The 24,523-nt window shown below is 44.4% G+C and overlaps 1 protein-coding gene across 6 annotated transcripts in view; it reads right to left on the bottom strand.

The window, feature by feature from the left end:
• The window catches only part of LOC147124591 (isocitrate dehydrogenase [NADP], mitochondrial-like), a 94,142-nt gene extending 74,349 nt beyond the window's left edge, over positions 1-19,793 (bottom strand). For 2 of the 6 annotated variants that reach the window (XM_085990032.1, XM_085990022.1), the window contains exon 1: positions 19,340-19,790. In XM_085990032.1, coding sequence (XP_085846158.1) covers positions 19,340-19,427 — 88 coding nt within the window. In that variant the 5' untranslated portion in view covers positions 19,428-19,790. Of the gene's footprint in view, positions 1-19,339 lie in introns of all 6 variants that reach the window. The other 4 variants (XM_085990015.1, XM_085990039.1, XM_085990056.1 and 1 more) reach the window with 4 other exon arrangements.
• Between the last annotated feature and the right edge of the window lie 4,730 nt (positions 19,794-24,523).

Genomic DNA, 24,523 nt, shown 5'->3' with positions numbered 1-24,523 from the left:
GCTGAAATTTCTAATGTCCAAAATAAAGTTGTCAACAAAATTTTAAAAATACATATCACAATAATAATTACATTTATTCACTGAATTGTATTTTGTGTCTTTTAATACCTTCATTAAAGTTTTTCTTTCAATGCCTCAGCTCGTCTTAAAAGCATAGTCCTTGACTATATATTTTGCCCAAGAATGGTTGAAGGGAGTTGCCAACTATATCTGTGTATTCAGAGCAGACACAGTTTGCAGAATTTCCCAACATGCAGTATGTGCATCTGCAATTTGCAGAAATGCCCAGGATGCATCAGGAGGTTTCTCAGTTGAAGCACATACCAACATATGACAATGACGGACACAAAAAGACTCTCTGGTCCATCCAGCCTGCCCCACAAATGTTAGGTGTATGGAGATGAAAGAAATCTGCTTGGCTGAAGATTCAGACCTGTATTAACGTTTTAGTTCAATGACCTTTTGTCAGAACCAGAAAAGAAATGAGCTTGAACAGATGACCTCCTGGTTGCTAGCCCAGTACCATAATCATTACACTACCATACTCACAAAAAGGTCATCGAACTGAACTGGCAACTCTACCTTCCTCTCTCCGCAGATGCTACCTGTCCTGCTGAGTGATTCCAGCATTTTCTGTTTTTAATTCAGATTTCCAACATCCGCAGTATTTTGCTTTCTATCCCATCATTGTAACCCTGCACTCATAAGAAACATTACACAGACTTAGACATTTCAATTATAGGTACTGTAAATCATGGGTGGCCAATGGTGTCTCACAAATCACATGTGGCTCGTCTGTAGCTGAATTGCAGCTGTTTGGAAGTTTTGTTTAGCTGCCCTACCCCAGCACTCAGTCCTGATGTGCAAGGTGCACCCCTTACTTACCTTCACAGCGCACTTTTGCACCCCTCCGACCCCCGCAGACCCACTGCTTGCCTCTGGTGACCCTGGTGGGATTTCCCGACGTTGGGAAGCCCGCGCCTCTGTTGGAAAAATGGGGATAATCCTCTTAACTGCCTGCTTACAGGCAGTTAAGTGGCTGTAATCCCCTTCCCGCCTCCAGGAGACGGGACCCGGCACGGGTCGGCTAACCGCCTCCTGGGAAGATGGCACGGGGGCGGGTTGGGGCGGGATGGGCACCCGCCCCCAGATTCTGCCATTTTCCCGGCAGTCCCGCCTCCCCAGGACTGGCAAGATCGCGCCCCATGAGTGAGATATGCTTCTATTGTGTACATGTGGTGGCCTCCTCCTGTACAAACCATGTACTTCTCCTATAAGCATATATCCATGATGGTGCCCTTTAGTGCTCCCTTTCTGATAGCAGTATCTGTGTTGGAAGGTAGGTTCTCAGACTGTCAACATTCAGAATGTTCATATGAAATGGATCAATGGCACTTTCTGATGGTGCTGCAGCCTAGTGAGGAGGCCTCAACTGTCATTGCACAGAGTTTAGGAATCCTCACTAGGAAGAAATGCAACAAGGTCTGTGTGATCGAAAGAACAAGTTGCTGATGTGAGCTCCAACATTCTGTCTCTGCAGCATGCTTCTGATACCACTGATGGTTGTTCAGTGCAGAGAACACCAGGGTAGATGCAGTCCAGTTTCCATATAACAAATTTGAAGGGACTGAGGGAAAACTGTCACTACATTAAATCATTGACATATCAAAAACTTTCAATTTAGATTTTTTAAACCTTGGAGACTTTTATTGGAGTATTGTTCCTGTATCGTATGCATACCTTCATGTTACAAAAAGCTAGATACTGTATTTTGTAATATAACCAGAAAAGTGAGATTTTAACAAAATAAACTGCTTTATTTAAGTGTACAATATAGTAATATTCAGTGTTGTGCAGTAAACAAACAGTAACTGCTTTATCTAAATTGGTTTAAATAGGTTTAAATACTCACAATATATTTTATTATTCTAGGTAATCAAAAACGTCAATTATCTTTGCTTCCCTTCTGGCACTCATTCGTTCTTGTTCAATGACTGTTTGCACAATTTGTGGTCCGTTGAAGCATGCTTGTACATTGGCATTGTTATTTAATAGAAGAAAATCTGGACAATTTATTCACCATTGACAATGCCTCGCCATGTGTTCATGAAAACGTTCATCATTCTCTTCTTTCTCACTTTCAAACAGTAGATATAATTTCCGCTTGTGTGAGCTCAGATAAATTTATCGTTGAAAGTAGACAATGTACAAGTCAACCTCAACGTTGTCTGGACACAGAGCAGTCACGTCAGTGTTCACATTCTCTGCTGGAGAATGCTTCACTCGTAAAACCTCAGTACAACAGTTTTATTGAAATAATTTGTTCTCAGGATGTCGGCAATGCTGGCAAGACCACATTTATGGCTCATCCCTAATTGCCCTCAGGTTGTGGTAGATGGTCTTCCCTCTGAAGCACTGTGGTCCTTGTGCTGTTGGTGCTTCCACGATGGGGTTAGACAGGGAATTCATGGATTTTGATCCAGTGGCAATTAAGGAACGGCGGTATGTGTCCAAGTCAGGATGGCGTGTGACATGGAGGTGATGGTATTCCCAAGACTTTCTTGTTGAAAAAAAACCTTGCATTCATAGTGTCTTTCCTGGTGGTAGAGTTTGCAGCATTGGGAGGTGCTGTTGAAGGAAGCTTGGCAAGTTACTGCAGTGCATCCTGTAGGTAAGTACACTCTGCAGCCACAATGCGCTGGTGGTGGACGGGGTGGATATCGAGTCTAATAGCAGGGATGCTGATCAAACAAAAGACTTTGTCCTGGATGCTGTCGAGCCTCTTTAGTGTAGAGAAACTGCTTCCGCTGGCAGGAGGGTGGGTAATCAGAGGACACAGATTGAAGATAATCGTCAAACAGTCCAGGGGGAAATTAGGAGAATTTTTATATGCAGCGAGTTGTTACGATCGGGAATGCACTGCTTGAAAGGGTGGCACAAGCAGTTTCAATGGTAACTTTCAAGAGAATTGGATTAATGCTTGAAAAGTAGAAATTTGCAGGGCCAATGGGAAAGAGCAGGGGAGTGGGACTAATTAGATAGCTCTTTCAAAGAGCTGGCACAGGCACGATAGGCCGAATGGCCTCCTTCTGTGCTGTAGGATTCTATACTTGCAGCTGCGCCCATTGAGGGGAGTATTCTAACTTGAACATTCCTAACTTGAGCCTTGTAAATGGTGGAGAGGCATTGAGCAGCCAGGAGGTGAGGCACTCGTTACAAAGTAGCCAACATCTGACCTGCTCTGGCTGCCGTGGTGTTGATACAGCTGGTCCAGTTAATCTTCTGGTCAATGATGAACCCCAAGCTGTTGATGGTGCAGGACACTGATGGTTGTGCTGTTGAAGATTAGGGGCAAGTAGTTGGGCCATTTCTTGTTGAAAAAAGACCTTGCATTTATATAGCGCCTTTCATGACCTCAGGACATCCCAAAGCGCTTTACAACCAATGAAGTACTTTTGAAGTGTAGTCATTGTTGTGATGTAGGAAACGAGGCAGCTAATTTGCAACACAGCAAGCGCCCACAAACAGCAATGTGATAATGACCAGATAATGTTTTGGGGATGTTGATTGAGGGATAAATATTAGTCAGGATACCGGGGATAGCTCCCCTGCTCTTCTTCAAAATAGTGCCATGGGATCTTCTACATCCACCTCAGAAAGCAGACGGGGCCTCGGTTTACTGTCTCATCAGAAAGACGGCACCTCCAACAGTGCAGCACTCCCTTAGTACTACACTGGAGTGTCAATCTAGATTTTTGTACTCAAGTGTCTGGAGGCTTCTGATCCAGAGGCAAGAGTGCTACCAATTGAGCCACGGCTGACCCTTGGATAAAAGATTGGGTACAGAAGTGTAGTGGTTATAAAGGCTTGGACTAATAATGCAGGGAAGGCAAGTTCAAACCCCACCACGACAGTTTGAGAATTTGAATTCAGTTTAAAAAAAGGATATAAAAAGTATTAGCAAAAGTGACCATGGAGCTGTCGGAAAATCATCAAAACTAAACTGGTTCACTAATGGGCTTTAAGGAAGCAAACCTGCTGGTCTTACCCAGTTTGGCCTCTATGTGACTCTAGTCCACACCAACGTGGTTGACTCAACTGCCCTCTGAAGTGGCCTAGCAAATCACTCAACTGCATCAAAGCCCTACTTAGAGCAACTAGGGGACAGGCAACAAATGGCAGCGATGCCCACATCTGGAGAATGAATTAAAAAAAGATACAGTTCTGACGAAGATTCATCGACCTGAAACGCTAGCTCTGTTTCTCTCTCCAGAGTTGACCTGTTGAGTATTTTCAGCATTTTGTTTTTATTTCAGATTTCCAACATCCGCAGTATTTTGTTTTTGTAAAAGAAGATATTCCCTGGCACATATGTGGCATGAATGTTATCTGCCACTTCCAGCCCAAGACTGGATGTTGTCCAGATCCTACCATAGGCTGGCATGGAACTGAACACTGTGGAATTGTCAGTAAACAGCCCCACTCCTGACCTTATGCTCGAGGAAAGGTCATCAATGAAGCAGCTGAAAATGGATGGCCCAAGGACACTGCTCTGAGAAACTCCAGCGGCTTTGTCCAGGAGCTGCATGGATTGGCCTCGGACAACCATAACCATCTTATGGTACCTTCAGACATCTCATTCCATACACAGTCATTAGTCTGCAACAGTTGCTTGTTGGATTCCCTCTCCATGCATGCATTCATATTGTTCATAAGGAGGCTTCAGTAGACACTTCAAATTTGTTATCACACCTTGATCCATAGGCGGAGTGTGGTTTGTAGTGTATTTAGGACCAGGTCTACCTGGAAAATGTCTACAAGTTTAGGTTAATTTTTCTTTAACTTACCATATTTCTATTGAATTTTTGGACTAGCTCTGAACTAATAATCCAACCTTTTATGTTGCTTGGACAGATCATTATTAGCATGCTTACATTCTTGATTTAGCAAATTCGTGGATGCACATCAGAGGCCTTTTCTGATGACAGATCCTGGCACACGCCAGGAACAAAGTACTGTTTTTCTCAGCTGAGCACTGAGGCAAGTAACTGGTGTAACTAGAGGGATTGATTTAATTTAAATCCAAGTAATTAAAGGGGATACTAGCATCTAAAATCGGGTAGAGGGTGTCCATAACTAACAATAAAAAATTTAATTAATTACATAGAATGGAGCAGGTGATGTGTTACTGTTGCGAGATGTGGGAGCCGGTGAACCCCATTGAGGCTCACGGTGATTACGTCTGTGACAAGTATCTGTTGCTACAGGAACTCCAGCTGATGAGCTGGAGTCTGAGCTTCAGACACTGCGACACATCAGGGAGGGGGAGAAGTACCTGGGCTCTGTGTATCAGGAGGTGGTCACACCTATGAAGTTAAGTAATTCAGATGTAGCCCATGGTCAGGGACAGGACGGTGTGACTACGAGTGAGGCAGGTACGGGGATCCAGGAGGTAGAGCTGGAGGAGCCGCAGCCCTTGCTCTTGACAAACAGGTTCGAGGTTCTTACTCCCTGTGGGGACAGGAGCAGGGACTGCAGGGAGGATGAGTAACCTGGCCACAGCACCGTGGAATGGGGGGCCATTCAAGAGGGGGGAGTAAATAGAAATGTCGTAGTGGTAGGGGATAGTATTATTAGGGGGATAGAGTTCTCTGCAGCCGAGAGCGAGAGTCCCGAAGGCTGTGTTGCCTACCCGCTGCCAGGGTTAAGGACATCTCCTCTGGGCTGGAAAGAAACTTGCAGTGGGAGGGGGTGGATCCAGTTGTCATGGTTAGGGTTGCAAAATTCTGGGAATTTTTAAAAGAGGAAACTTTCCATGGGAATTTTCGGGAATTTTGAGTTTTTTTGCACACTGATGGTTTTTGTCTCTGACCCTTATATTATCTTTGTCGTCAAAATAGACATACTGTTCCATACAAATAAAAACAGGCTTTCAAAACTTTATTTCGGTTATAATTTTGAACTTTATTGAACCCCCACAAAAAAGACCCATCTAAAATAAAATAAAAAGAGCGTCAGCTTATTTAGCCTGTAATTTGTCCTTATTTTGTCCCTTTGAGTCTTCTACTCATGAGTCTTCTGAGTCTTCTACTCCTCATTGCTCCTCCTGATTCTCTGACTCTGGCTCTGACGTGTCCATTTCCTCCTCTGTGTCAGTGTCTAGCTGTGTGGTGGACACTTCTGTATCTGGCTCTAAGTTGTAGGTTCGCCCGGATAGCCACCAGTTTCTCCACTCTCTCGTTAGTCAGCCTGTTGCCCACCTTTGTATGCGTATTCCCAAAAAGTGACCAGTTTCGTTCAGAGGCCGCTGATGAAGGTGGGATTTGGAGTATCACCGATGCAATAGGTGACAGGGCCTCAGATGCACAAAGTCCCTTCCACCAGGTATGTGCACTGATATGCTTGCATGATTCCCATATCCCATCCCCATTCCAAAGACCTTGCTTGGTAGAGAACTTTGCCAGACTTCCCAGAACTTTGCCCACATCCAGATTGAGATGGTGTGAGAGGGTAGAAATCACACTGTAAGTGCTGTTGATCTGTTCTCCAGAAAGTATTGGTCTCCCAACATGCTTTGGGTCCAGAATGTATGCTGCAGCATGGATCGGCTTGACACAAAATTCTTGACGCGTCTGTATGAATTGAACAATTGCCTTCTCCTCTGCTTTGAGCAGCAGGGATGTGGGTAGGGCAATGCTGATTTGTTCTTTTAAATCAGTAAAAAGCCTGAGGACATCTGACAAGACAGCGTCATCTCCTTCAATCTGAGCAATTGCAGATGCTACTGGTGAGAGTAGTTTAAGGCTGCTAACCACTCTCTCCCAAAACACATCATCCAGCAGTATTTTCTTGATGGTGGTTTCCATATCCCCAGACTGGGATATTGCCATTTCTTGCAGCGACTCCTTACCCTCCAGAAGGCTGTTGTACATTATGACAACACCACCCCATCTAGTGTTGTTGGGCAGCTTCAGTGTGGTGTTCTTGTTCTTTGTCATTTGCTTGGAGTCGTAGGTTGCTGCAACTACCTGTTTTCCCCTGACATGCTTAACAACTTGCTTGGCTCTCTTGTACAGTGCTTCCATGGTTCTCAAACCCATGATGTCCTTGAGGAGCAGGTTAAGCCCATGAGCTGCGCACCCAATAGACGTAATATGAGGGTAGGCCTCCTCCACTTGAGCCCAAGCAGCCTTCATATTCGCAGCATTGTCAGTAACTACTGCAAAGACCTTTTGTGATCCAAGATCATTGATGACCGCTTTCAGCTCATCAGCAATGTATGTGCCTGTGTGTCTGTTGTCCTTCATGTCTGTGCTCTTGAAGAACACTGGGAGAGGAGTGGAGACGATGCAGTTTATGATGCCCTCCCCTCGTACATTTGACCACCCATCTGAGATAACTGCAACACAGTCTGCCATCGCTATCGTTTCTTTGAGCTTTCCTTGGACTCTGTTATACTCAGCCTCCAGCAAATAAGTAGACAAAGCATGTCTGGTGGGAGGACAGTATGCAGGGCGAATAACATTGAAAAATCTCTTCCAGTACACATTGGCTGTGAGCATGAGGGGTGAGCCTGTTGCATATACAGCTCGAGCAAGGCACTCATCTGCATTCTTCTGGCTATGGTTATCCATTGTATCAAAGAACCTTCCAAGTGGGCCAGGAGTTGCTGATGATAAGGAGCCTGATGCTGAATGAGAACCATCATCTTCTTGAATGGAAGCAGAGGAACTCTGGGCTGACTGCTGTGAGCTTTGAGTGAAGTTGTTGCATTTGGATAAATGCTGCTGCATCTTTGCGGCATTCTTTACATATGGCTTTCTACAGTGTTTGCACATGTACACAGTCTTTCCATCTTTAATGCCTGGGGTAAAATGCTTCCACACATCCGACGGTAAACGTGGCATTGTTCTATGCAGAGAAATAAAGGGCATTCATCTCTGTGTCGAACTGCGGTCAATCAGCACGATTGCAACAGGGTGAGTACATTTTTGCTGATGCTCCATGTGATCGAAGCATGACCTGTACACACACGACGCTACATCACCAATAGTGTATTATTTTGTATATTTTAAATTTAAGGACAACAGAGTTCAACAAGTAACTGGTTTATTTGGTATAAAGTCTAATTTACTTGCTGCATCATCACAACATCAGCAGAAAACAAAATGACTTCCCTCAGGACCCCTAACCTGGATCTTAAAAAAACAATAGCAGTCTTACAGATGCCTGCAGGCCAATCACAATTCGATATGCAAATATTACAAATAGAGGGAGCTAATCGCTCATCCACTCATCCAACCAATCAGGACACATTTGTTCACAGTCACACACAAAACTTGTAATTATTAAAACAAGCCAAGTAAGAAGATAAACATATATTGATTAAGAAATTCCTTAATAATTAAGATTCCATCTCTGTTAGTAATTTTAAGAGAGGACCTGTGGAAAAAAAAGAAAGAAATACAAAAAAAACAATATTATGCTAGCATGTGCTTTTTTGGGCAAAATTCCCAAACTAAACTTCCTGTGGAAAATTTCCGGAAATTTCCCAGAAATTTACCGGAAACTTTCCACCCCTTTGCAACCCTAGTCATGGTCCATGTTGGTACAAATGACGTAGATAGGACTAGGAAGCCGGTTCTGTTAAAGGAGTATGAGCAGCTAGGGGTCAAATTAAAAAACAGAACCACAAGGGTACTAATCTCTGGATTATTACCTGAGCCACGAGCGAATTTGGCTAGGACAAATAAAATTAGAGAGTGGCTCAAAGACTGGTGTGGGAGAAATGGGTTTTGCTTCCTGGGACACTGGCACCAGTACTGGGGCAGGAGGGAGCTATTCCATTGGGACGGGCTTCACTTGGCCAGTGCTGGGACTAGAGTCCTGGCGGATCATATAACTAGGGCTGTAGAGAGGGCTTTAAACTAACTAGTGGGGGGGAGGTTCCTAGAGAGCAAATAATAAAAATGACAACAGAGAAGGTCATAGACTTAGGTAACAGTGGGGAAATTAAAAACCAGAGCATGTCAGGAAGGGGCAGAAGGTATGGAGTAAAAGGTAAAGTAATAAAAAGGGCAAAAGCAGGAACTAAGTGTCACAAAACATATTTGAAAGTTCTCTATCTGAATGCACGTAGCATTCGTAACAAAATAGACGAGTTAATGGCACAAATAACTACATATGGGTATGATCTTGTGGCCATTACAGAAATATGGCTGCAGGGTGACAATGCCTGGGAATTAAACATACCAGGTTATTTAACGATCAGGAAGGACAGGCAGGAAGGAAGGGGAGGTGGGGTGGCTATGTTAATAAAGGAAGGAATCACTGTAATACAGAGAAATGATATTGGGTCAAAAGATCAGGATAATGAAACAGTTTGGGTGGAGGTAAGGAATAATAAGGGGAAAAAAACCCTAGTGGGCGTAGTCTATAGGCCTCCGAACAGTTGCAACTCTGTTGGACGGAGTATCAATCAGGAAATAGTTGAGGCTTGTAATAAGGGAGCATCTATAATTATGGGGGATTTTAACTATCATATTAATTGGACAAATCAAATTGGGCAGGGCTGCCTTGAGGATGAGTTCATTGAGTGTATTAGGGATGGGTTTCTTGAGCAGTATGTAACTGAACCGACCAGGGGGCAAGCAACCTTAAATCTGGTCCTGTGTAACGAGACAGGATTAATTAAAAATGTCCTAGTAAAGGCTCCCCTTGGAATGAGTGACCATAACATGGTTGAATTCCATATTCAATTAGAGGGTGAGAAGGTTGGATCTCAAACAAGCGTGCTAAGCTTGAATAAAGGAGACTATGAAGGTATGAGAGCGGAATTGAGTAGAGTGGATTGGGAAAATAGATTAAAGGATAAGACGATACATGATCAGTGGTGTACATTTAAGGAGTTATTTTACAACTTCCAAAAATATATATTCCACTGAGAAGAAAAGGGTGTAAAAGAAAAGACAGCCATCCGTGGCTAAGTAAAGAAATTAAGGATAGTATTCGACTAAAAACAAGGGCATATAAGGTAGCCAAATCTAGTGGGAGGATAGAGGATTGGGAAAACTTTAAAAGACAGCAAAAAATAACAAAAAGATTGATTAAGGGAAGATAGATTATGAAAGTAAATTAGCAAAAAATATAAAAACAGATAGTAAGAGTTTTTATAGTTATATAAAAAGAAAAAGGGTGGCTAAAGTAAATGTTGGTCCCTTAGGGGATGAGACCGGGAAATTAATGGTGGGAAATATGGAGATGGCAAAAACACTGAATGAATATTTTGTATCAGTCTTTACAGTAGAAGACACTAAGAATATCCCAACACTGAACAAACAGGGGGCTATAGGGGGGGAGGAGCTAAACACGATCAAAATCACTAAGGAAGTGGTACTCGGTAAAATAATGGGACTCAAGGCGGATAAATCACCTGGACCTGATGGCTTACATCCTAGGGTCTTGAGGGAAGTGGCGGTAGGGATTGTGGATGCATTGGTAATAATTTTCCAAAACTCCCTGGACTCAGCAAAGGTCCCGGCAGACTGGAAAACTGCTAATGTAATGCCCTTATTTAAAAAGGGCAGTAGACAGAAGGATGGAAACTATAGACCGGTTAGCCTAACATCTGTGGTAGGTAAAATATTGGAGTCCATTATTAAGGAGACAGTAACAGGACATTTGGATAATCATAATTTAATAGGACAAAGTCAGCATGGTTTTATGAAGGGGAAGTCATGTTTGACAAATTTGCTGGAGTTCTTTGAGGAAGTAACGTATAGGGTGGATAAAGGGGAACCAGTGGACGTAGTGTATTTAGACTTCCAAAAGGCATTTGACAAGGTGCCACACAAAAGATTATTGCTTAAGATAAAAAATCATGGGATTGGGGGTAATATTCTGGCATGGATAGAGGATTGGCTATCTAACAGAAGGCAGAGAGTTGGGATAAATGGTTCATTCTCGAACTGGCAATCAGTAACTAGTGGTGTTCCACAGGGGTCAGTGCTGGGTCCCCAACTCTTTACAATCTATATTAACGATTTGGAGGAGGGGACAGAGTGTAACATATCAAAGTTTGCAGATGATACTAAGATGGGAGGGAAAGTAGTGAGTGAGGAGGACATAAAAAACCTGCATGGGGACATAGACAGGCTAAGTAAGTGGGCAGAGATTTGGCAGATGGAATACAATACTGGAAAGTGTGAGGTTATGCACTTTGGCAGGAAAAATCGTAGAGCAAGTTATTATCTTAATGGCAAGAAACTGGAAAGTACTGAAGTACAAAGGGATCTGGGGGTCCTGGTGCACGAAACTCAAAAGGTTAGTATGCAGGTGCAGCAAGTGATTAACAAGGCCAATGGAATGTTGGCTTTCATTGCTAGGGGGATAGAATATAAAAATAGGGAGGTATTGCTTCAGTTGTACAAGGTATTGGTGAGACCGCACCTGGAATACTGCATACAGTTTTGGTGTCCATACTTAAGAAAAGACATACTTGCTCTCGAGTCAGTTCAAAGAAGGTTCACTCGGTTAATCCCGGGGATGAGGGGATGGACATATGAGGAGAGGTTGAGTAGATTGGGACTCTACTCATTGGAGTTCAGAAGAATGAGAGGCGATCTTATTGAAACATATAAGATTGTGAAGGGGTTGGATCGGGTGGATGCAGGGAGGATGTTCCCGATGATGGGTGAAACTAGAACTAGGGGGCATAGTCTTAGAATAAGGGGCTGCTCTTTCAAAACTGAGATGAGGAGGAACTACTTCACTCAGAGGGTGGTAGGTCCATGGAATATGCTGCCCCAAAAAGCTGTAGAAGCTACATCATTACATAAATTTAAAACAGAAATAGACAGTTTCCTAGAAGTAAAGGGAATTAAGGGTTACGGGGAGCGGGCAGAAATTTGGACATGAGACTAGGTTCGGATCGGTCATGGCCCTGTGGGTAGCGGAGCGGGCCCAGGGGCCGTGTAGCCTGATCCTGCTCCTATTTTGTGTGTCTAATTCTGTTAGATTCAGGAGATGGTTCTGTGATAGTGGATTGGCGGGTAGGATCAGATCAGCCATGATCTTATTGAATGGCGGAGCAGGCTCGAGGGGCCGACTGGCCTACTCCTGCTCCTATTTCTTATGGTCTTATGTTCTTATGTTTCCTTACCAGAAAACAGGCCGAATTCATCTACAGCAATAACAGCCCCTGCATGGTAAATGTGCAACAATGCAGGGAGTTTAGCAGGGCACTAATCTTCAAAGCTGGCTTCCTCAGCGATTGCTCAAAATAAGTTTACATACATGCCACTTCTTAAAATTGTAAAGCCAGCCAGCACTGCCTCTGAAGCAGTCATCAGCAAACCGAAGCCATTAGGCAAACTGCCTTGCCTTTTCCCTGAACAAAAATATAATCGACAGGCCTGTTCTTCTCATTTTGGGTAAACCACCTTATCAGTGCTTCTTTCAACTGTGGAAATTGGCTTAATTTACTTACAACTTACATTCTGGTGGAGTTTTGGCTCATTCTTCAGCCTCGTTGACAAGAGTATTTGCAGAATGTTATGCTTCTGAGCAACATCAATTTTACCAAGTACCAGCTTCACTGCAATTTCCTCTTACTTCCGCTTTAATATTTATATATACTGCTTCATCTTCATTGCATTGTTAAAGAAAAATTTTAATAGGTTGAATAAGACAAGTCAAATACACACTACAGCTGGAATCAGATTCAGCATGACTGTCACATGGACACTATAATTCAGAATCAGATTCGATATGGCAGTCTTAGACACACTACAGAATCAGACTGGGTACAACAAATCTGAGGCACAGAATCAGATTCAGTGTGTCATCACATGCACATTATATCCTGTTAGCTACGATCAAAATTTGCAAGAGGATCCACGAAAAATGAACACGCGTTAGGAGTCTCTGCATCAGTCTTGTGATGCACATTGTCCAAATTACATTGCTAGTTACTTTAACAACTGCTTTAAAACTTGCATTGCATGACTGCTTTGCTCAACACCTCCATTCTGACTGCAAGTGTGGTTTTTACCTACCTGTGACTCACCTCTTTAATCCCCCCTCCCATTCTGATCTCTGTTTTTGGCCTCCGACACTGTTCCAGGCTTCAGAAAAAATGAGTTCATCATTCTCATGGGTGTTCTGCAGCTCTCTGCTCTGAACACAGATGTCAGCATCTTCAAACCTTAGCTATTGCTCTCATTCTCTTGGAAGCATGAGGTGCTAGGGATGTATGGTGGGTCCGTGAGCCTCTGGGGCAAGGAAGCTGGTTGGCATTTTGGTCATAAACTGTGTCAGAATGCAGTTCCGGTGAGGGGAGGATTATGTATCCAAGATGCTCACCTCTCTTTTCTTATTTTAGGTGCTGGCTACCCTATTACATGTGTCCAGCAATTTTCTATTTTTATTTCTTGTATTAGCACTTCTGCCCTATTTTTCATGCACATTTTCCATGCCTTTTCAACCTCTTGTTCTTTTAATGGATTTTTGTTGCCTCACTGAGATGATCTTTACTGTCATCCACCATGTTTCACAAAGCCGATTTTCTGGCCAATTAACCAGTTAACTCCCCTCTGTGACAGGAATTGGCATTGTTGATACTTTTACCTATTGGCCTCCTCCTTTGTCAGGTCAGCTCCATTAAGGGTAACTGAACTTTCAGTTACCAGTCAGAGGTAGGATCTTGGCTGATCTTCTAACTCAACTCCACCTTCCCACACTATCCCCATAATCCCTTGATTCCCTTAACATCCAAAAATTTATCGATCTCTGTCTTGAATATACTCAACGACTGAGCATCCACAGCCGTCTGGGGTAGAGAATTCCAAAGATTCACCACCCTCTGAGTGAAGAAATTTCTCCTCATCTCAGTCCTAAATGGCCGAACCCTTATTCTGAGACTGACCCCTGGTTCTAAACTCCCCAGCCAGGGAAAACATCCTCCCAGCATCTACCCTGTCAAGCCCTGTAAGAATTTTATATGTTTCAATGAGATCACCTCTCATTCTTCTAAACTCTAGAGAATATAGGCCTAGTCTACTCAATCTCTCCTCATAGGACAATCCCCTCAATCCAGAAATCAGTCTAATGAACCATTGCTGCACTCCCTCTAAGGCAAACATAGCCTTCCTTAAGTAAGAAGACCAAAACAGTACATAGTATTTCAGGTGTGGTCTCACCAGGGCCCTATATAACTGCAGTAAGACATCTTTACTCTGGTACTCCAATCCTTTTGTAATAAAGGCTAACATACCATTTGCTTTCAGAGAATCATAGAAAGTTACAGCACGGAAGGAGGCCATTTCGGCCCATCGTGTCCGCGCCGGCAAACAAAGAGCTATCCAGCCTAATCCCACTTCCCAGCTCTTGGTCCGTAGCCCTGCAGGTTAGAGCATCCCAAGTGCACATCCAAGTACTTTTTAAATGTGATTAGGGTTCCCGCCTCTACCATCCTTTCAGGAAGTGAGTTCCAGACCCCCACAACCCTCGGTGAAGAAATTTCCCCTCAAATCCCCTCAAACCTTCCCCCAATTACTTTAAATCTGTGCCCCCTGGTTTTTGACCCCTCTGCTAAGGGAAATAGGTCCTTTCTATCCACTTTATCTATGTCCCTCATAATTTTAAACAACTCAATAAGGTCTCCCCTCAGCCTCCTCTGTTCCAAGGAAAACAGACCCAGCCTATCCAGTCTTTCCTCATAGCGAAGGTTCTCTACTCCCGGCAACATCCTTGTTAGCCCTCCCCAAATACATTACCTCACACTTCTCCGGATTGAATTCCATTTGCCACTGTTCTGCCCACCTGACCAATTTATTGATATCTTCCTGCAGTCTACAGCTTCCTTCTTCAGTATCAACCACACAGCCGATTTTTGTATCATCTGCAAACTTCTTAATCATACCCCCTATATTCAAGTCTAGATCATTGATATATACCACAAAAAGCAAGGGACCGAGTACTGAGCCCTGCGGAACCCCACTGGAAACAGCCTTCCAGTCACAAAAACACCCATCAACCATTACCCTCTGCTTCCTGTCTCCGAGCCAGTTTTGAATCCAACTTGACACTTTGCCCTGGATCCCATGGGCTTTTAACTTCGTGACCAGTCTACCATGTGGAACCTTATCAAAAGCCTTGCTAACGTCCATATACACTACATCAAATGCACTACCCTCATCTAAATGAAGATTTATCCTGTCCTTCAGAATTCTTTCCAATAATTTTCCCACCACCGAGGTTAGGCTGACTGGCCTGTAATTACTCGGTCTATCCTTTTCTCCCTTTTTAAACAAGGGTACCACATTAGCAGTCCTCCAGCACCACACCTGAAGCCAGAGATGATTGAAAAATGATGGGCAGGGCCTCTGCTATTTCTTCTTTTGCTTCGCTTAACAGCTTGGGATACATTTCATCTGGGCCTGGGGATTTATCCACTTTTAAAGCCGCTAAACCCCTTAATACTTCCTCTCTCACTATGTTTATTTCATCTAATATTTCACACTCCTCCCCCTACCCGATAGCAATGTCTGCTTCACTCCTCTCCTTTGTGAAAACAGACGCAATGTATTCATTAAGAACCCTACCGACGTCTCCCGCCTCCACACACAGATTACCCTCATGATCGCTAATAGGCCCTACCCTTTCTTTAGTTATCCTTACTCTTAATATATTTATAAAACATCTTTGAGTTTTCCTTGATTTTACTTGCCAAGAATTTTACCTACTTGCTTACTGTACCTACATGTTAACTTTCAGAGATTTGTGTACAAGGACACCCAGGACCCTCTGAACACCAACAGTTCCCAATCTTTTCTATTTTTCCTACTAAAGTGGATAACTTCACACATCTCCACATTTTGCAACCCCTTCTTCTTAGGCAGTCCCTTGGAACCGAGGATGACTTGCTTCCATATTAAAAATGAGTTCTCAGGTGACTGTTGAGTCCAATGCAGGACCTACAGTCTCTGTCACAGGTGGGGCAGACGGTGGTTGAAGGGGTGGGTGGGTGGGGTGCTTGGGTTGACGTGTGCTGCGTGCGCTTAGCTTTCGCTTGCTCCCGGCGAAGAGACTCGAGGTGTTCAGCGACTTCCCACTTTGTGTGGTCTTGGGCCACGGATTCCCAGGTGTCAGTGGGGATGTTGCACTTTTTCAAGGAGGCTTTGAGGGTATCCTTGAAGCATTTCCTCTGCCCACCTGGGGCTCTCTTGCCATGCCAGAGCTCCGAGTAGAGCACTTGTTTTGGAAGTCTCGTATTGGGCATGCGGATGATGTGGCCCATCCTTCGGAGCTGATTGAACATGGTCAAAACTTCGATGCTGGGGATGTTGGCCTGAGCAAGAACACTGACGTTGGTATGCCTATCCTGCCAATGGATTTGCAGGATCTTGCAGAGGCAGCATTGGTGGTACCTCTCCAGTGCTTTGAGGTGCCTGCTGTACATGGTCCATGTCTCTGAGGCATACAGCAGGGCGGGTATCACTGCTGCTCTGTAGACCATGAGCTTAGTGCCGGGTTTGAGGTCCTGGTCTTCAAACACTCTCTTCCTCAGGCGACCAAAAGCTACACTGGCACACTGAAGGTGGTGTTGGACTTAGTCATCGATGTCTGCCCTTGTTGACAGTAGGCTCCAGAGGTATGGAAAGTGGTCCACGTTGTCCAAGGCCTTGTCATGGATTTTGATAATCGGGGGGCAGTGCTGTGTGGCGGGGGCAGGTTGGTAGAGGACCTTTGTCTTACGGATGTTTAGTGTAAGGCCTATGCTCTCATACGCTTTGGTGAAGGTGTTGACGATGGTTTGGAGTTCGACCTCCGAGTGAGCACAGACGCAAGCGTTGTCTGCATACTGTAATTCGACGACAGAGGATGGAACGATCTTAGATCTGGACTGGAGACGACGGAGGTTGAACAGTTTCCCATTTGTTCTGTAAATTAGCTCCACTCCAGCGAGATGGAGCATTGCAGCAAGGAAGATCAAGAAGAGCGTTGGTGCGATGGCAACAGCCTTGCTTGACCCCGGTCCGTACGTGAATTTGGTCTGTGGTGGAACCGTTGGTCAGGATCACGGCTTGCATGTCGTCGTGAAGCAGGCGGAGGATGGTGACAAACTTTTGTGGGCAGCCGAAGCACCCAAGGTCCTACCCCACTGCGGGCCAAGAACGGAGAGGTACTCATCAAGGACAGAGAGGCAGTCAGCGCCCACTGGAAGGAGCACTTTGAAGATCTCCTTAACCGAGACTCTTGCAACCCCTACGGGTGTGTACGCACCCATAGGGGCCGCGCAAGTTCCAGATTTAGGCATGCGAAGCACATGCGCTGAAACCCAGCACTTGCGATCTGTCAAGAATTCTCTTGACTGATCCTCCGCATCCCCAGGAGATGGGCCTCTGTGGGTGGAGAGTTGCGCTATTTGCACAACTTCCGCCCGCTGAATGCCTGTCAAGTTCTTACACATGGTAAAAGCAAGCATAAGGCCTGCTTTTACCAGCATAAGAGTTTTAAAAAATAGAAAAATAAAAAGTTATCACTCATTTATAAATTTAAAAATATTTTTCAATACGTTTATTTTTAGCCCTGTAAAAACATATAATTTCTTTTTCAAAAAATTAAATGTTTAAAATATTTAATTAAATGGCATTTTAATTAATTTTAAATATATAAATTAAAAAAAGAATTATTTCATGAGTTTGTGTATTTTTTAAGTGATCCCCATTCATACTTATTGGAGTTCCGTACGTACGGAATCCCCATAAGTATGAATGGGGATTCCCTTCTTTTATTGGTTGAGCCGGCCCACGTGTCTACGAACAATCTGCGCCCCTGGGATACGGGGACCTCTGCCCGCGTGGACCAAAGAAGGCCCAGCAAGCCTCTGTATCTCCCGGACCACCACGTACATTCATAGAATTTTTGCAGGTCAGAGGCATCCGATCGCAAATGTTGGCCCAATATATTCCCTCTGCCACGTTCTTGCCCATTCACTTAACCTGTCTATATCCCTTTGCAGACTCTCTACATCCTCCTCACAATTTACTTTCCCACCTAACTTTGTCATCAGCAAAGTTGGATACATTACACTTGGTCCTCTCATCTAAGTCATTTATATAGAATGTAAATAGCTGAGGCGCAAGCACTGATCCTTACAGTACCCCACTAGTTACAGCCTGCTAACCCGAAAATGACCCGTTTATTCCTACACTCTGTTTTCTGTCTGTTAACCAATTCTCAATCCATGCTATTACCCACCAATCTCATGAGCCCTAATTTTGTGTAATAACCTCTTGTGTGGCACCTTATCGAATGCTTTTTGAAAATCCAAATACACTACATCCACCGGTTCCCCCTTATCTACCCTGCTAGTTACAACCTCAAAAACTCTTAGATTTGTCAAACACGATTTCCCTTTCATAAATCCGTGTTGACTCAGCCCACTCATATTATGATTTTCTAACTGCCCTGTTACCACGTCCCTAATAATAGATTCTAGCATTTTCCCTATGACTGATGTCAGGCTAACTGGTTTATAGTTCCCAGTTTTCTTTCTCCCTCCTTTCTTGAATAGCGGGGTTACATTACCTTCCAATCCGCGGGGACCGTTCTGGAATCCAAGGAATTCCGGAGATCAAAATCAATGCATCTACTATCTACATCTATCCACTATCTATTTACAGACTGTGCACAAAGCACCAAATTGTGTATTTACAGCAGGACAAGCTTACATAAATAAATCGTATTAGAAATGTAGTCATAGGAATTTATAATGGAGAAAAGCTGACAAAAAAGTGTTGACAAAAACGTAATAGGAAGTCAAATGGAGCAGGCAGAAAGTGCACATAGACTAAGATTTATTAAAAAAAATATGGGTGTAGCCAGATGCATGCTTCATCTAAACTGTTTTGGCTCAGGTTTGCATTAAACTACATAAACCATAATGGCCCATTACACCAAACAAGTTACTAAAGCTCGGTTCGTTCCCTACTGCTGCTGGTGGCATCATTCCAAGACAATCAGCAAAAGTATCTTTGTGAACTGAATAGTCTGCTTGGTCCTCAGTAACCCACCATGGAATTGGCAAAAGGGAAAATCAGATCGGTCATTTTGCACGATCCCAAAACCAGTGCAAGCAACAGAAACGCGGCTTGTGGAGCCTCGCAGCTTTCAATCTGATCCTAAACTCAATGAGCTGCGCAAATGAAACCAGCAGCCCTGCTCAAGCCACAACTTTACGCGCAAGCAGTCACGTCGCAAACTGTGGGACTAAAGTCTCTGGGTTATCAGGCAGAAGACGGCAAGTTTATGTTAAGAGAGATTCGAGCTGACTCACAGTCTCTCCGCTGGACACTGCAAACGGCCGGGAGGCCCCAGGCTCCGCTCCTGACTGAACAAGGCACAATCTTCAATAACCCCGCCATCCCCTCTCTTTTTCTCTCTCTCTCTACCGAGGCTCCGTGTGCGAGCAGGCAGAGCCCAGCACGCAGGCTGCGTGCAGCCGGCCGCTGACGTGCTCAATCACAGCGCGACTCCGAGAGGCCCCGCCACAGACAAGAAATGCCCGCGTCTTCCACTGGCCAGAGCGAGTCACTGGATGTATTCTCCGGGGCATTATTACCAAAACTAGATCCTGAGCTTTTATTTGTGGGGAGAGAGGACGACAATCTCCATTCAGGAGCCGTAGCTCAGTGAGTAGCACCTTCCCCTCTGAGTTGGAAGGTTGTGGGTTCAAGTCCCACACTTGAGCACAAGAATCCAATGCCAGCACTGTTAGAGGTGCTGTCCTTTGGATGAGATGTTAAACCAAGGCCCATCTGCTCTCTGAGGTGGACTTAAAAGATCTCATGATACTATTTCGAAGAGTAGGGGAGTTATTCCTGGTGTCCTGGCCAATAGTTATCCCTCAATCAGCATCACTGAAAACAGATTATCGGGTCATTATCACATTGCTGTTTGTGGGAGGTTGCTGTGTGCAAATTGGCTGCCGCGTGACTACACTTCATTGGCTGTAAAGCACTCTAGAATGGTCTGAGGTCGTGAAAAGCGCTATATAAATGCAAGTCCTTTCAAAACTCTTTGAAATGAATGGTGGTTTCTTTTGAACAGTGAGAGACACAGAAATAAAGCTACTGCCTGAAAGAGTGGTGGAGGCAGATTCAATTGAGGCTTTCAAAAGGGAATTGGATAAGCACCTGAAGGAAAAAAAATGTGCAGGGCTTCAGGGAAAGGGCGGTGCAGTGGGACTAGCTGAAGTGCTCTTGCAGAGAGCCAGCATAGGTTTGACTAGCCGAGTGGCCTCCTGTGCTGTAACTATTCTGTGATTCCTATGATACTAAATAAGTGAGTTTACCTCGATAAGTTGTATCTTTTGCCATGTGCAACAATTCCCCAGAATGGCCTCATCATTGAAAAGCACTTGTGAAACTAAAATGATGTATATACTTTGTTAGTGTTTCAAAGAAGGAGCAGGACACTTCCCATGAAAACCTGCAAACATTTCCATTTGCAATACTAGGCTCCAGTGTAAGCACCAAATACAGAATTATATATACTCCTCACACATGTCTGACTCCTGTACATTTCTCACAAGAGCTTTGGAACATGTACCTGCAAAATTTTTACATTTTACAATAAAATTGTGAAAATCTAGTTAGTTTTAGAACACTTATTTAACAATTGACAACATTTTAATCTATAATGTATAGAAAATGTGACATTTGGGTATATCCATATCCAACAGACCAACCATGTTAACGTTCAGTGAGTAGTTTTTGAAGTTATTCTTTCCTCCTTCACTCCTCACCAACTGCCCCAGCTCCAGTTTTATCTGATACATTTGCTGCCAATGCAAATAAGGTTTCCTGGTAGGTGCCAGCTTGTACTGGAGCACTTAATTGCCGCTCAGTAAATATGGCAGCCTCCACCACGGATTAGAATTTAAAATATGATAATTCTTCACAGCTACTTGGTAAAATGATTGACTGTATCTACAAATTGCATCTGCTGTCTAGAAATCAATATTATTATAACGTTCGTCTGCTGGCTTTTGGCTCATTTCCAATTGTAGTGATTGTTGTGGAGTATTTTAAACCAACACTCGACACAAGGTTTTAGATCGATAGTCAAGTTGTCTTTATTGCACCGGGGAAACAGTTTGCTCTGTCTTAGCCAGACCTTTTCAAATTGTTACAGAAAACACTACATTTTTATACATTAATAAGCATGGCCACCTCATGTTAAATTCAGTCCTGCCACCTGATTGGATCTTGGCCCACATGCACCTTTATGGATTGGTTACGAATCTTAATATAAATATGTATAAGCTGCCTCCTCAATCAATCACTCAAACTGCTGAATGCTAATTAAAAGATACCTTGGAATGTAACCTAGGTAATAAAGTTCTTACGGGCAGTTGAAATGCTGGACATCCAGTCTCCATTTAATTGTTTTATATCTCTTCAAAGGTCAGCTATCTTTGACCGCATCTTTATGGATGTGGTCTTTCATGGTAGTCCCTGTCTTCCTTACACTATTCAGTGAAACTCCCAGCGATGTCAGTTTAACCCTTTCCCCACTGCAGTGATCATGACCGTGGACCTAATTGCACAGGATTCCTAACCTTGACAAGGATTACTCTATAAAAGAAACATAATAACCCAGAATTTCCTCTCAAAATAATGGTGAGGCTAACGGTGCTCACCGTTATTTATTCACAAATCGCACAACTTCTTCAGGCAAAGGCAGATGCGATGTTAAACGTGAAAATCCAGAAGTTGCTGTCTGAAAGACGGCAATGTGCTGACTGACTCACCATTCAAATGCATTAAACAGTGAAGTTCCTGTACTTGCATGGTAGGTACAAACTAAACTCGCCACAGAAAGGGCTTGTCCATTTCAGTCTAAGTACCCTTTTTACATAAGAATATAAGAACATTAGGTGCAGGAGTAGGCCATACGGCCCCTTGAGCTGCTCAATCATTCAGTAAGATTGTGGCTGATCTTCTACCTCAACTATTTTCCCGCCCTATCCCCATATCCCTTGATTCCCTTAGTGTCCAAAAATCTACTGATTTCAGTCTTGAATATACTCAATGACTGAACCTCCACAGACCTCTGGTAGAGAATTCCAAAGATTCAGAGCCCTCTGAGTGAAGAAATTTCTCAAATCAGTCCTAAATGGCCAATCCTGAGACTATGATCCTCAGTTCTAGACTCTCCAGCCAGGGTAAACAGCCTCTCAGCATCTACCTTGTCAAGCCCTCTAAGAATTTTATACATTTCAATGAGATCATCTCTCATTCTTCTAAACTCCTGAGAATATAGGCCCATTCTACTCAATCTCTCCTCAGAGGACAACCCTCTCATCCCGGGAATCAAATCTAGTGAACCTTCGTTGCACTCCCTCTAAGGCAAGTATATCCTTCCTTAGGTAACCCCAAACTCTCCGTTCCTATAACTCCAACCTGCTTTTGTGCATCCCCCTACAATTGGCAGCCATGCCTTCAATCAACCCCGCACAGCCCGCTTCTACCTCCTTCCCAAGATCCACAAACAGGTCTGTCCTGGTAGACCCATCGTTTCAGCCTGTTCTTGCCCCACAGAACTTATCTCTTCCTATCTCGACTCTATCTTTTCTCCCCTTGTCCAGTCTCTTCCCACCTACATCCGCGACTTTTCTGACGCTTTCCGCCACTTTAACAGTTTCCAGTTTCCTGGCCCCAACCGCCTCCTTTTCACCATGGACGTACAATCCCTCTACACCTCCATCCCCCACCAGGATGGCCTGAGGGCGCACCGCTTCTTCCTTGAACAGAGGCCCAACCAGTCCCCATCCACCACCACCCTCCTCCGCCTGGCTGAACTTGTTCTCACATTGAACAACTTTTCCTTTGACTCCACTCATTTCCTCCAAATTAAAGGCGTTGCTATGGGTGCCCGTATGGGTCCTAGCTATGCCTGCCTTTTTGTGGGATCTGTGGAACACTTTTTGTTCCAGTCCTACTCGGGTCCCCTCCCTCACCTCTTTTTCCGGTACATTGATGACTGTATTGGTGCTGTTTCCTGTTCTCGCCCTGAACTAGACAATTTCATTCACTTTGCCTCCAATTTCCACCCTTCCCTCACCTTCACATGGTCCATCTCCGACTCTTCCCTTCCCTTCCTCGACTTCTCCATCTCCATCTCTATCTCTGGGGATAGGTTATTGACCAACATTCACTACAAGCCGACTGACACCCACAGCTACCTGGGCTACACTTCCTCCCACCCCGCTTCCTGTAAGGACTCTATTCCATTCTCCCAGTTTTTCCATCTCTGCCGCATCTGCTCCGACGATGCCACCTTCCAAACCAGTGCTTCTGACGTGTCTTCCTTTTTCCTCAACCAAGGATTCCCCTCTACTGTGGTTGACACGGCCCTCGACCGTGTCCATTCTATCTTCCACACTTCTGCCCTCACCCTGCCCCTCCCTCCCGAAACCACGATAGGGCTCCCCTTGTCCTCAACTTTCACCCCATCAGCCTTCACATTCAACGGATCATCCTCCGCCATTTCCGCCACTTCCAACGTGATCCCACCACCAAACGCATCCTCCCCTCCCCTTTCAGCATTCCCTCCGAGACACCCTAGTCCACTCCTCTATTACCCCCAGCACCCCTTCCCCTTCGCCCGGCACCTTCCCGTGCAAGTGCAGGAGATGCAACACCTGCCCATATACCTCCCCGCTTCCCACTGTCCAGGGCCCCAAACACCCCTTCCAGGTGAAACAGCGATTTACTTGTACTTCTTGCAGCCTAGTATACTGTATTCGCTGCTCACGATGTGGTCTCCTCTACATTGGGGAGACCAAACGCAGATTGGGTGACCACTTTGCGGAACACCTCCGTTCAGTCCGTAAGGGTGACCCTGAGCTTCCGGTCGCCTGTCATTGTAATTAACCGCTCCACTCCCACTCAGACCTCTCCGTACTCGGGCTCTTGCATTGTTCCATGGAAACCCAGCGTACGTCCGAGGAACAGCACCTCATCTTCCGATTAGACACTTTACAGCCTTCCGGACTCAGTATCGAGTTCAACAGTTTCAGATGATAACCTCGGCCCCTATCACATTTTTATATATTTTTTATCCACACCTTTGTTTTGTGCCCTTCCCCCTTTTTTTCTCTCCCACATGGCAGCTGTCTCTCATTCTGCCAGCGCATTTCACACCTAATCTAGAGCCGTCTTTTGTCTCTTTACTGGTCCTATCACCATCTCATCTCATCTTGAATACCTCTTAATGTCTCTTCACTTCTCTTTTGTTCTTTCATCCTAAAAGCAGAATATAGGGAGTTAGGAAATAAATTAAAAAACAGGACCTCAAAAGGTAGTAATCTCAGGATTGCTACCAGTGCCACGTGCTAGTCAGAGTAGAAATAGAAGGATACTTCAGATGAATATGTGGCTAGAGGAATGGTGCCAGGGGGAGGGATTCAAGTTCCTGGGACATTGGAACCGGTTCTGGGGGAGGTGGGACCAGT

This window comes from Somniosus microcephalus, chromosome 1 (assembly GCF_052327205.1).
Source record: "Somniosus microcephalus isolate GS21.2 chromosome 1, FLI_Smic_1.0, whole genome shotgun sequence".
Lineage (NCBI taxonomy): Eukaryota > Metazoa > Chordata > Chondrichthyes > Squaliformes > Somniosidae > Somniosus > Somniosus microcephalus.
Note: the sequence above shows the minus strand (reverse complement) of the source record. Positions and strands in the feature narration are given on the sequence as shown.